Genomic DNA, 14,415 nt, shown 5'->3' on the forward strand with positions numbered 1-14,415 from the left:
AATCAAAAAAAAAAAAAAAAAGCAAGGAAAAATGAGCAATTCAAGTTAGACCATACAAAGAATATTACAAGCTGCACCAAAATGTTTCTCAGTCACATGAATAAGAAGAGAACAGGGGGAAAAGCAGCAGGATCACCACACAATGAAGACAGGATAGAGATGCAAGATAATTTTCTTTTTAAAACTAAATTAATGCTCTGACTCTGTTTTCAATGAAGAGGAGATGGCTGGCCACGGACAGGTTATGGGAAGAGACTGTATGACCTGAAGGTGCAAACAAACCTCAAACAACTTAACGCACATAAATCACAGCAAGCAGGTAATCTCCACCCTGGAGCTGTAATACAACAAGTACACGAAATCACAGATGAACCTGTGAACGTTTCTTATAAAACTGTCAGACTAATTTACATTTTGATGGGAGAACAGCAAGTTAGTAACTATATTTAAGAGCAAATTAAAAAAATATCCCACCAGTTTGACCTCAACAGTACGCAAAACCATAGAACAAATTTTAAAGGTCCAGAGACAGTTGAACTTCCCACCCCTTTCCAGCATGCAATTACTAAAGATGCATCATTCCTGATTGAGAGTTAAAAATCCATCTTAAACTGGAGGAAAAGAAACAAGTTTCAAGAGAAAGGGAACATAGTACCCTGTCTGTAGTTTGGCAGAGTATCATGTATTGTGACACATGGAAAATTTTCATGAGAACTGGAGATAAGTTTTTATAGTAAAAAAAAAAAAACAACCCACATTTTAAAGTGAGTAAGAAGTTGGCTGAGGGAAGAAAACATCCAAATGCCAGAAAGATACTAACAGAGCTCTTAACAGATTGACTTTAGGGCTCAGTTCAGTATATATTCCTATTAATGCCCTTCCTGCAGAAACCTGAAGTCTCCCAAAGCCATTTGTAGGTGACCTACAATTGGGAAGCACGTCTATGTACAAAAGAGCATTGTAACACCGTACAGAAAGAGCTGCACGTCTCTTGTAACGTAGAGCGTCAGAAATTAAATTGAATTCAATAATGAATGGGACACTCGGGAGTTCATCGGTCAGAAACAGCGATGGGAGGACAAGCTTGTGTCTATTAGTTCAATCCAAAGGAACTATGAGCCATTGATATTAACTGGCTGTGAAATAAGCAAAGCCCAGGATATATTATACCTGACAAAAACTGGTTGATTGACCAAACACACTGGGAGTAGGGGGGTAGACACCAGGAGTGAGTGAAACTAAAGGGCAATGTCAATTTAAGAGCAAGAGGAACAAATTAGCCATGAATAGCCTTAAGCCAGAAGTCAGCTAGGCATTTCCAAGAAGAGAACAGTCAATAGGAGTATTACAGCCAACTTATGATTTAAGAGAGACAGCAAGATCCTTTACAAACACATGCTCCACAGCCTAGCAGAGCGCTGAACTCACTCACCAAGAAGGTGCCTTTCAGTCATGTGCTCTATTGCACTTTCAGAGGAACACAAACCCTCCAAGCTTTTCTTATCACTAGCTAGGTTCACAACCTGTAAAATATCATATGTCAGTGACAAATAAGACAATGAAGATAACTCAATTAATCCGTTAATCACCTTAACAGGCTAAGAGAATCCAATAGGATCAAAGTAACCCTGCCACTTAACAACCCCACATCATGGAATAGATCTGTTCCCTATTCTACACATAACTCAGGCCAGAGGACTGGCTGACCACAGGGTCTGAATTACCTTCCTTAGTGGAAGCAGATGCTGGAGAGGAGGCCGGGGCCTCACTAAGCACCCATCCACAAGCCTCCTCTGAAGTCTCAGACACAAGTTTCTTCGTATATCATCTGTGAATTTGGGAGGACCACACCATATCCCAAAAGGCCAGGAGATTCTCAACCAACCACTGCAAAATACTCCAGGTAAGTTATGCCATCAAGATGTCCACAGTGAAAATGGAGACAGAGGCTTGGAAATCTCCTTTATTTCTACATGTTCTGATTGAGTTCTCTTGTTTAGTTTCCATAAATACCCAAGAAGGTGGCTTCCAGATACCACAGAAAAGAAAATTCATCTAGGGACACTTAATACTGAAATTACTGATATCCTGATGATTTCAACAGGCATTTGAATACGTAGCTTTTGCACTGGAAGAGCTCTCCTGACTTTAAATTAGATACAATTTGGCCTTCCAAAAGAGGCCAATCAAGAACATAATTCATAGAATAATTTTGATCTATATGTTAAAATAGTCATAGTTATGACATTAAAGAAGCGAACAGACTTTAAGAGCAAACACCCTGGAGACAGAAAGATATAAACACTTGGAAAAACAGGACAACGTCAGCAAGACACTTTGTCTCTCTTGCCTAACCCAAACCAAAAGTTTCTCAGGCAGATGCATCGATACTGCAAGAACTACTTCATAACTGTCATCGGTCCTGTTGCTCCTTAATTTCCAGTGATCACTAAGGATTTTTTTTTTTATTATTTTATGAAACATACATTCTTAAAATAACAAGCTGTGGCAGAAATTGAAGAGGCTGAAGGAAACACTCATGATGTTAAAGTCTGCTGCAGCAATGCAATATGCAAAGACAGACTCCTCTTCTGGTGCCCCAGCGGTACTTAAGCATGACATGACAGTAGCCTCACTCGAGCATTCTCCTATTTTCCATGCATTTAAATCAGATCTTGTTCAATATCTTTAGACAGGTACGTAGAGATTTCAAAACGGGTCATGGTAACAAGATTTGGTCTCAGTAATTTTTTAAGCTCACTCACAACTAAAAATGTTCACATATCACAAGGCATGAGAATGAGTCAGAGAGGGACAAATGCAGAACAAACACTTCATGGTATTTCAACTCTCATTATTTTAACCAATTCTAGCTAGGACACCAGGTGTCAGGCACACCTGCTCATAACAGCAGCACACAATTTTGAATACGCATGAATAGTCAAAATTTGGGGTTTACAGCTTAGCCGTAAGGACAACAACTCCAAGCACTCATCAACTCTGAGCACTAGGGCACTGTGACAGGCTTTAAACCATCAGGAAGAACAAAACCTATCGAATAAGAGACGCCATTTCCTGCTGCACACACAGAGGTACAGGTAGTTCTCTTGGGAGCCAGGCCTCCGAAAGTCAGCCTCCACAAGGAGGAGTACAGATATCTGAATCAGAAAAAACTGCATGTTTTTTGTCAAAGGCAAACCTGATTTCTAACTTATTTAATGAACCGGTAAGGTTGTATGTACGCGAGAATTGTCAGTCTGGTTCAGCAGTTTCCAGTTTGAGCTATCCAGACCCCTGGAGGTTCACGAACTCCTCACAGTCCCTGCAGAGGGTAAATAAGCAAAGGAAGACTGATATTACTGTAAAGAGTCCATGCGCTCACTGGAAGATTTTTAGGGATCCACAAAGATACAAAGGTTCAAAAACCCTGGTCTGTTAATTAAGCTTCCTCTGTGCTTTTCATAGAACCCTTTATAATCAACAGCTATGTTGCAAACTATCATCCCACAGATAAAACGGAAGAAAAAAATACTTAGACAATCCTCATTTAGAAATAAAATTAATTATAAACAGACTGGTGAGTTATTTACTAGAAGCATGGAAAAAAAGCCCACTTATTCCAGATAACATCAGTAAGTTTCTACATTAATGTCTGTACTTCTGTTAATTCTGAGACATCCTGCTCCCCGCTTATTATTTGGCATTGTGCTGATGAAACTGAACTTCTGCATAGTCGCTCCTTCCTAAGAACTCACAACTGGTTCAGAATCCATCCGTACGGACTAAAGATGTCTGGAGATTTTTTTCTTTTCTTTTCTGAGAAAGAGACCGTGAGACATTACATCAAAATAGGCAAAGACAGAGGGCTACATCCATCATAGCATGCAAAAATTAACCACCTCAAAATTACACGTAGTTTCTCAAGGGAGGTGGGGTGATCTATGCACCAATCTGAACAGCTCAGTTAAGCTGTCAAGTTAAGTCAGAAGCTGAGAATAAATGAGCTTCTGTAATGAATTAACACAGATACACAGGCAATATGAGAACTATTACATTCTAGCTGATGGCATTCTGCACCCTTGACTGGATATGAAGACTCTCAAGAAGGATACTGAAAGTTAGAATTGGGTATCCCATGGTAAATGATCCTGAAGGGCTACTGGAAAAGACACAAATACTGAACAATGTGTTTTAAAATAATGTAGTGTTTCTACTTAGTTTCCTTGTAGCAGGAACAATTGTTCACCTGGCAAAATTAAAAAGGCAAAAACGAAAATTACTCATCCTAAATGCAAGTGGGAGCAAGGAAGGGAGCAAGGAAGGGAGCAAGGAAGGGAGCAAGGAAGGGAGCAAGGAAGGGAGCAAGGAAGGGAGCAAGGAAGGGAGCAAGGAAGGGAGCAAGGAAGGGAGCAAGGAAGGGAGCAAGGAAGGGAGCAAGGACCATCACCAAAATCCTGTAGGCACATCTCTTGCTCTGTGACCACCACCTGAACAAGAAGCTGAGATGCAGAATAGACTGCAACATTTTATAGCCATAATAATGTCCTTTGCACCTCTATCGTCCTCCTGCTTCAACACCAGGAAGAAAGTTCCCTTTACTTTCCTCTACCACTATGTTACAGTAGGGACTTTTAAAATAAAAATATACATTAACTTAGATTTTAATTTAATTCAACAAGGACTTTTATCTGTATATAATTTACTGTATGTTTTTAAAAAGCCACAATGACTACGATATTGTTGGATGTGACAAGCTTCCAGAGACTAACCAGAGAGCACAAGCCATAGCAGAGTCTGGAAAAGCAGGAACGTTACATGTTACTTCTCCACCAACAAGAGAAGCAGCTCTAGAAACTACCACTCATCCTTCTTGCAGCCAGAGAAGCGCACAACAGCAGCTGGCAAGCAAGAGGAAAGGCATAAAAGGAAAGGTGATGAGATCATGTGCTAATAGGAGAAAGAACATGCTGCTGTCTGTGGCTCCACGGAAGCTCCACAGAGGAGCAGAGGGCACCCGTGAACAGCCACCCTGGTAAACAAATTACCACTGAACCTGCATGCTTTGCAGGTGGATTTCCAGGAACTAAAGAAAAGAAGCCACAAAACACTGTTTCGTTGTGTACGGACTTTTTTCTTCAAGGAATTCATCTTGCTGGCTCTAAATGATAAATTCACATCCGAATTTGTGGCAATTTCCTCTTTTTCCTTTGATTCCCTGCAGACAGCGATGGCTATCATGTTACCAGCCTGTGCCACCCCAGAAATTTCACTTACATGCATTGGAAAACAAAAATAAACTTCAGAGTCCCCATCCGCCTATATAGCGTCATAAAGTGTCCAAAACCAACAGCCACTGTGCTAGCTGAGCCAGAACTGCTCCTCTCCCTCGACCGCTTTCCAGCAGCCCCCATGAAACAGAGATTCAGGGTCAGGATCCTAAAAAAGAATCTGGATCCTTTCTGCTTCGCACCCAGGAGCAACAACAGAGCAGGGGAAAGCTCCAACCTTGTCTGCGGTCACCAAACCCATCTGTGACGCATCCTCACGCTCTCCTGTCCCCTGCCTAAGCATCGAGCTGATTAATTAGCTGTAAAGTTTCCACAGGATGCCTAACGGTAAAGGAGAATGGCCAAGAGAGAGTAAGCAAGAATTAGAAGAGGGAAGTGATGATAAAAAGCAGCTTTGGAGGGATGAAGCCTAAGAAAAAAGCATGGGAAAACCTGTGAAAGGACACGAAGAATCCACAACAGGAGTTCTCTGGACCGGAGTTACGGTGGGGAAGCGAGCCAACGAAAACTCAAAGTGATGAAAACTCAGAAGGCAAGACTGAAAAAAAGAAATCTGACATGTCTAGTGGTTTTTATTGTGGAGAAACAGACAAATAGCGTTCAGCAAGTAAATTATTCAGTAAATTCCACTAATTTTTTTTTCCACAGCTATTGTGACTAACTGAATAGCTCTGCAAATATTCCCAGAATGATGACAACATTCATCACACTAGAGATATCAAAACACAGCCTATCTGATCTGCTATTACGAAGCTAGCTGAAAATATATTACGATTAAAATTCTGCCAGCAACAGACAACAGAGAACTACCATATTTTACTCTTCAGAGCTGCACAGGGAGGAGGGAAGGTTTTTCACAGCATATTCATCCTTGTATTTGTCAACTAGCTTGGAGACATGTAAACTTCCTTTCAACACTCTCCCTCTGCTTGAAGAATGCCCTTCTGTATGATTTAAACCTGAAACTTAGATTCAATAAACTCCAAATACATCTTCCCGGAAACACAAATTGCCATTTTGACTCTGAAGCTAATCTGGCCTCTCATTGTCTGCTTTAGGGTGAGATCTGATGTGGTGACAGTGCAGGTCTAGTAACAGGAAGTCATTAAATCTTGATAATCTATTCAAATAGAAAACATGAAGTGAGGAGACCAGAAAAACCAGGCAGGAGAAGCTGTCAACTGAACAATTAATTGTCTGGTGGAGAATTTCGATTGCCTGATGCGGCTGCTGGCAGGGAACCTGCACCTTAAACAACCTCTTATCAATAGAGAAGTTGGTGCGGAAAAGCTTTTTTACATTTTGGTCTGAGTTACTTGCGCTCTCAGGAGCGATCAGAAATTCTTTCAGAATCCTATTTGCAGAAGTCTGTCTTTCTTTTCCTAAATGTTCTCTTACTCCCACGCAGCCCTGAGGAAGCATATTCTAAAAATCGGCGGGCCCACAAGGTTTGGGGGAAGGTTAACTTTAAGCTACCGCAATATGCTGTAGAAGCAGCCTGCTAGCCTGGGAAGCAGCACACTGAGCTCCTGCCTTTAGTGGACAAGCAATAGATTTGTAAAGCACTCTAAGCCCCGCAGATAAACAGAAACTGAAACTGGTGGGGTCTGAGCATGTAATGCAACAAAAAGGTCAAGCAACACCAGAAGCACCTCTCCTGTGCCAGCTAGGAGCTTCTACACTTAATGCACCTACTTCACACATTACACAAGCTCTCAGAATACCAGGGCCAAGTACTTGCATAGTCTGTGTACTTCAGTGTGTGCTGTTTTGCTTATTTTCTGGTTCTAAAATGCCTGGTTTTCAGAAAGCAATCCACAGAACAACAGGGGGTTTTTCTTCCTTCCTGTCTGTACAGGAACTCTGTCCCTTACAGCCTTCCTTGGTGTTTTGAGCCCATTTATTCCTGATGATCTCCCTGACGTTTGTCACCAGCTCCGGTATAAACTTTCACTACCCTCACAAACTCCTCCTCTGAAACACATTTTGGATGTGATAAATATATAAAAATAAACCATCAAATTTCTATACCTGTACCAGCCAGATCCCATCTTTTGTGTCTTCTACAAGCTCATAGAAGTGCATTTCACCACTAAAGTTTGTGCTGGAAACCGACTCAGAGGCCTCTTCCTCCTTGAGGGCAGAATAAAGCTCTCCTTCCATGAGGTCTCCTGAAAAAAAAAAACAAACAAACAATTGGAAAAATTCAATTAAAATGGCACTCGAGAAAGATCGCTTCATAAATTCTACCAGTAACAGTTTAACCAACTGTATTTTGCATGGTTGCTCAAAGAGCCTTTTCAGTACGGAGGCAGCTGAGTTTTAAAGTTAGAACTCTGTCTGTAGTGACATGGCTATGAACAATTTGATTTCAGCTGTCAGACCACAGGAGAGCAAGACGCTACGCTTCTGACTGCACAGAAGCAACCGAGCACACAAAGAATAAACGAACATCTTCTAAGCCTCACTCCCCAAAAATAACAATATTCAGTGGCTTATAGCAATTTTAATTGATGTATCTTCGCTTCCATTTCACAGGATAGTAATTTTGCAGCAAACAACTTCATAACAGTGGTAACTCAGACTTCCAAAGTCTCAAGCAATACATTTATACCAAAAAGCCACGTTGATTGTCCCATTGCAAGTAAAAATCTCAGGTAGAACAATTTAGCTGTTGGCTTCTGTTTGCACAGTTGGAAAAAGTTCCCATGAACTCCAATCCTAGTGACGTAAAGAGCTCACAGTAAAATCATCTGATAATGTTTCCTTTGTAACCTCATTTCCTCCTTGTGTTCTGTCTCACAATCGTTACAAATGCTGCTAATGACAACTAGCATTCTGGTAACTAATGTATTAACCTTGAAGAAATGAAGTCCTGTCCAAAAAAGGCTGTTTCCTTTGAAATATACAATTAAAAAGTGTTACAGCTAAAACCCTTCAGGGGTTTCCAAAAGTATTCATACAATTTAGGAAAAAAAAAAAAAAAACCCAACAAAAAAATGCTGCAAAGCCTGCTGGTATGAGAAGTGTTTCCATGACATTTGGAGAAGTCAGTTAATACAGTTTGTTTGGTGTTAAACACTTCCCTGCAGCATTTGCAACCCAAACACCATGACATCATGAAAGTACCTGACAGCCAAGGAGTGAAAGTGATTGAAAAACACAAGTGAAATCGCCTCACGGTTTTTACTGTTGGAGCGGCAAAGTGAATAAACATAAATAAACAATGGACAATAAAAGCAATTTAGATTTAAATGCCCAGCATTAATATCAATTATTTAGAACAGGCAGCGTTTTTAAGGTTATGGCACTCACTGTATTCATCCAAATCCTTCTCTTTCCCTGGCCGGACATTCAAGCCCCTCAGTGCCCACCCCAATCACTGGGACTTGTCTCTCTCCTGGATCAGCAGCCCTTCGATCATCGATTTAAAAGCAGCTACTCACATTTTCCTGCTTGGCTGGCACTACAGCTATTACATCAGCCCCGGTCCTTGGGGCCAGCTCCCTCCGACCGCTCCAGGCCACCATCCTCGCTTTCAAGACACTTCTGCCATTCCTTACGTCCCCATCGCTCTTCACCCTTCGCTAGTCATCACCCCCCAGAAGTCCCCATCTTTCACCTGGTTTTCCCCGCTTCCCTGCCTTTTCCCAAGCCATTTGTCGTACATAGGATCTACTCCTGCTCCTCACCGCATCCCTCGGTACCCATCCCTTCAGCTCCTCAGCTACAGCATCGCCGCTTGCCTCAGTACCCATCTTGATGGCAAGACCTGTCACATAAAACCAGCAAGCGGCTAGGGAGAGGAATACATGGAGAAAAGCCGGCTGCCAACAGGAACCCAGGGCACACATTCGCACCCTTTCCTCCTCGTTTTCCACGGCAGACGACACTGGCTCTCAGCTGTGCAGCCACCCCACCCCACCCCCCGCCACCCTGACCCCAGCCCGGCGCAACTCGGCGGGACGGGCCGTTTGGCGGTGACCCGGCTGGCCAAGGCCTTCCCTCCACGCCGCCTCTTCGGGCTTAAACGGCCGCCGAGGGTTTTAACGTCACCGCCGCCGAGCTTCCCCCCTGCCTTCCTCCGTGTCACCGCTCCGGCGGGGGTGAGGGGAGAACCACCTCCCTCCCCAAATTCACCCTGCGAACGCGCTGGCCCTCAGGCGTGGGAAGCGGCGCCCGGGTCTCCATCCCAAGGGCGGCCGGAGCCCAGGCGGGGCTCAGCGGCCATCGCCGTCCCCAGGCGGGGGTGGCAGGGGACCGACCTCCCGACCTCCCTCCCCACGCGGGGGTGGCAGGGGAGCTCAGCCTACCTGACTTCTCCACCAGCTCCCGCACATCCTTCTTCTCGGGCAGCCCCGAGTATCCCAACCCCCGGCACTCCAGGATGGTCCGCAGCTTCCTGAAGCTCAGCGCTACCGGATCCACCAGCTGCGTGGCGAGGAAACCGCTCTCGTACCACGCCACGGCCTCGAACACCCTGGCCAGGACGAAGAGCGCCAGGAAGTAGAGCAGCAAACAGCACAGCTTCACCCACATCTTCCCGCCGGGGGGCTGCCCGCCGAGGGGCCGGGGAGCGCCGAGCCGGAGGCCGGGCTGCCGCGGGGCGGGGAAAGGCCGGCGCGGCCGGCAGGGGTGGGAGGGGGGCAGTCAGCGCCGCGGGGCCGCGGCCCCCCCGCCTCTCTCCCGCCGCTGTCCCCGCCCCGGTGGAGCCGCGGCCGCCGGCGGAGACATAACAAGTGACGTGTGCGCGGCCGGGGCGGGGCGGGAGGGGGCGCCCGGCGCTGCCCCACCGACCGCCACCACCGACCGGCACCGCCCCCCGCCCCGGGGTGATTCAGCACCGCGGCCCGACCCCGGTGGCATCGGCGTCCCTGCCCCCGGCGTCGACTTTGGACCCAGCGGCTGCGCTGGCTGCCAAAACAACAAAAAAATAGATATAAATACCTCGGGTGGCAGCTATGGGGGCGATCGACCCCCCCGATCGGCGTTCTTCGTGAGAAGAGGAATATTGACACGGCCGGGACGGAGTCGATCTGTTTGGACAGTTTTAGGGCAGCTTAACGGACCCGGTGTGTTCGGCCCCGGGCTGCTGCAAGCTGTTGGGTGTAGGTGCGATCCTGCCGCTCCTCATGTCCACCCGCCAGCCCTGCTCCCAGCCCCTGAAGCGCCTCATAAAGTAAAATCCAGCTGCAGGGATCGGAACGGGGCTTCTGGAGCTCGGGGTGGGCACTCGAGCACCGGGAGCTTGGCACAGACCGATGGTAAAAGGCAACCGGCGAGCAGCACCACGGCTTCTGAGAAAGGTTTAAATGGGGTCTGTGCTTCACATCGGAAGTATTCGGGAGCACAGCGTGGATCCTCATTTAAGTGGATCCACAAATAATCATCCTGGGCTATATGAGAAGTGTTAGGCTGCAAAGATACAATTTAGTGATTAAAAAAACATACTAAAATCAAGCTTCGTCTTCGAGACGAAGGCCCTTCTCTGAAGGAAACTCAACATTTCTTTTGTATGTTTAGTTATTTTAAGAATCCATAATTTGCATGAAAATCGCCAACTCATACAGATGAGCACAAAAATAGCACAGCTTAATTTTGAAAACATCGACAACCCCCCCAGAGTGCACACACTGAAGTAATTCTATACTATCAAATTTCAAAAAAGACACATTAATATCGACCTGTAGAAAGCATTTAAATGGCCGGACTCCTCAGAGCCTTTAAAACACACTTAGAGGATTCTCGGTGTGCTGATATGACTTAGAAAGGTAAAAAACCCAGGTTCAGCCCGTTTTGTCACGCAGCCACCATGGCCTCCTCAAGAAAAACTATGACGCCGTTTTCTTCAGGAACAGGCTCATCTCGTTTCTTGAAAGGGGAAGAGTGGAGGGATTGCAGAAGTAGCCGCTCGCAACCTAAGCCCTTAGGGGCTGGTAAATGTCGTGCCTCGCACTGGGAGTCACGTAAAACTTTATTCTTTAGAATTTTGATGTGGTAAAGACTAGAGGTGGACTGCAAACCCTACCTCTGCTCGATTAAACACGGAGGGATTTCAGCAGCCCAGCTGGGTTTGCGGCGAGCCTCGGGGGGCAGAACGTACCGGAGGCACAGTGCCGTGAAGGAGCCCGCGGGAGGCTGGGCCAAAGAGCTGCTCTCTCCTTCAGAGCCACTGCAGTTTGGGAAACTCCCCCTTCGACAGAGCCGGGGCTCATCTCCCTAATGAGAACGTGGCAAAGCATCACTCAGATGGATCCTTTCCCCTTGGTGGAAACCAAAAGAGTGACAGAGCGAAAGAACCACAGGCCGACCATCACCTGCCACGAGGGCCGGAGGCTGGCTCTCCCCGAGCCCTGGAAACACCCCGCAGGAACACAGTTCTTCTTCAAAAGCTTCGTGAAGGCCCATTTCTTTTGTCACACTTACAAGAAGTTGTCCGATTTCTCTACCTTTTGTTTCAAGTGAGCGGCTCGAGTGTCTCTGACGGGTGGGAGGAAGAGATGGGAGCGAGGTGTTTGAAGAGGAACCTTGTATATTTAACTTCAGTTAGAAAACACACAGCTGGGGGTTTTTTGTTTTGTCTTGTTTGTTCTGCGTGAGCACTGCAGACCCCGCTCCACCCGATCCCCGTGTTTCTCCCCTGCAACTCTTTCGGGGATGCCCTCGCTTCCTCCGGCAGGAAAGCTCCTAGCAACAATTACGAGTCTACACTCACGGCTCAACTATTTGTGACACCAACTGCTGGGGAGGCTGTCACCAATATGTCATTTCCTAATGCTCAGGGGCTGAGTTAAATCAATTCTTAACATTCCCCAGCGGTAACTGATGACGAGTCCCCTGCAGAGACGAAGCTAATCATCTGCCAAACTCAAAACCCTGGAGTCGTTTCAAAAAAGTAAAAATGATGTTTCAAACCACTACCCGAATCCCCCCCCCCCCCCGAAGAACCAAAAGCCAAGCAGCTGGCAACACCGAAGCACCCAGGCAATGAGACGGGACGGGCAGAGCTGCCAATGAAGAGCAGGGACGGGTATGACCACGAACCACAGGGGACGAGCTGACCAAAGGCCTGGCAGAGAAAAACCTAAACCGATTTGGTCCCTCCCCCAGTCCTCTCTTTCCTCCCTATCTTGACAGCCCTGATTTACTGAGCTGACCCTACCAGAACAGGTTGTATTTTCTGGACACAGCCGTCATTTGCTGGTTTCCAGCTGCAACTCAGAACGTCTTTGACAGGTCGCCTGGCAAACCATTTTTCAGGGAGTTTTAATGATCAGGAAAACGTAAATATCTTCAGAGTGAAGTAAAATTCATTTGGGCTGAAGACAAAGCTGACACACGCTGATGTTGTTAAAGATCCCAGGGTTAACTCTACCTAATGAACAACATTAAACAGTCATCAGTCAGTCAGTCCTGCGCTCATACAGCAAATATCACAAGTGTGAAGAAAATGAAGAATATAAATTCCACCTTTAAACAAACACCCGAAGCAGGGACCTGCTCTTAAGGCATTTTAGCAGCAAAAATATTTTACTATGATTCACGAGAGCATGAGACCAAACCCTGAGAAGTGGGGCAGCCACCTCTCCCTGTCAGACAGCCAGATCTGAAGCCTCTGCTGCCCCTTGATAAATGGCAAGGATTCCCTCCCTTCCCCCATCCTCTCCCACGAGCACTCGCTGGCTGCGCAGCTTGGGAATACGGACCAAAATCCACTTTCCAGATGTCTGTGGGGAACATTAAGAAAAATATTGTCAGTTTGAAGTCAGTAAACTCAAGGATTGAAAAATATTAATCCAATTCCTGACCATGTTAAAATATAACCATACCTTTTTTTTGGGGGGGGGCAGTTTCAATGTTGCCATATATCAAGATAAATTTCAGCAAACTACTATTTAAGCTACCTGAAACCCAGTTTTCCTAAGAGCCAGGCAACTCTGTAAAGGCAATTGTTAGCAGTCACTAACCCGGAGTCTCCTGATGTCCTTCTTAAACAACACAGGTGCATCTCAACACCTTTTGTGACACGAAACTGCGACCACTTGTCATCAGCTGACGTCAAACAAACCAACGAGCCTGTACGAGAGTCTCAAAGCAAGAGGAGAGCAGCCCAGACACTACTTTATTGTCTCTAGAGGAATTCTAAATCTGAAGATAGTTCCTACATCTGGCCAAAGGGAAGCAGATTTAATATACAGGCGTCGCTCTGTAATACAATGGCAATATTTAACACCTCAGCTAAAGCTGTTGGGGTGAGTCAGTCCTGCCGCGATCTAGCAGTGATTCACACAGTAATTCGGGCTGGACAGGACCTCAGGACACCATGAAGTCCAACCTCCTGCTCAAGGCAGGGTCAGCTGCGACACCACAGCAGGTTGCTCAGGGCTTTGTGCAGGCTACGCTTCTATCCGATGGTCACCCCCGCCTCTCTTGGGGCAATTTTCCTTCCCTACAAACATGCGGTGGGCAGCAGCATGGAAATGTACATCAGTCAAGGCCGAACCAACTTACAGAGCAGAATGTATTAATTAAAGCTTGACATATGAGACACTTTTTTCCTAGACAGTTGTGGTTTTTTTGTTTTTTGTTTTTTTTTTGTAACGGTGAAAAACTATTTGTTGCCCCCTGGAGAAGATAATCTCTGTTTAATAACAAAAAAAAAAAAAAAAAAAAAAATGAGGAGACCTTGCTTGAATGTGCTGAGATGACCAAGGAGCCCAGAGCAGTAAAGAACTTAAGAAATTAAAACCACTGTGCTAATGACCTAAGAAACGAGACGGTATGTCCTTAAACATCATCTAGGATTATGTGAAGAGCAAGAGTAGAAACAGCAGCAGCAGTTTGGGCCTAAATCTGGCAGAATGACAGTGACTTGTAAGCACCTACACAAGCCATGTATTCCTACGAGAACACACATTTCTTGATTTTCTCGTCCTGTTCCAGCAGTACTGGCACAGATGAAGAAACAAGTGTCCCAGACTCAGAGCAATTGCTGGTTTTGTGGTCAACTTTGTCCAAGTTTATTAGGAGCTTTGGTTGGTCCGGGCTACAGAAAACACAGAGTCCTGTCCGCCGTTTACAAATACCCAAGTTGAGGGATGTCAGGCACTGGTATACAAGCTGAGGC

General features: G+C 45.7%; 1 protein-coding gene across 1 annotated transcript in view; it reads right to left on the reverse strand.

Annotated features, from left to right (window-relative positions):
- Nucleotides 1-9,827, reverse strand: part of LOC104354055 (charged multivesicular body protein 3) — a 33,584-nt gene extending 23,757 nt beyond the window's left edge. Inside the window, exons 1-2 of the mRNA XM_086463974.1 lie at nucleotides 9,602-9,827; nucleotides 7,320-7,459 (exon numbers count right to left, since the gene is read on the reverse strand). Of these exons, the coding sequence (XP_086320100.1) occupies nucleotides 7,320-7,459; nucleotides 9,602-9,827 (366 nt within the window). The remainder of the gene's footprint in view (nucleotides 1-7,319; nucleotides 7,460-9,601) is intronic.
- Nucleotides 9,828-14,415: the final 4,588 nt, after the last annotated feature.

Source organism: Leptosomus discolor, chromosome 4 (assembly GCF_034619465.1).
Source record: "Leptosomus discolor isolate bLepDis1 chromosome 4, bLepDis1.hap2, whole genome shotgun sequence".
Lineage (NCBI taxonomy): Eukaryota > Metazoa > Chordata > Aves > Leptosomiformes > Leptosomidae > Leptosomus > Leptosomus discolor.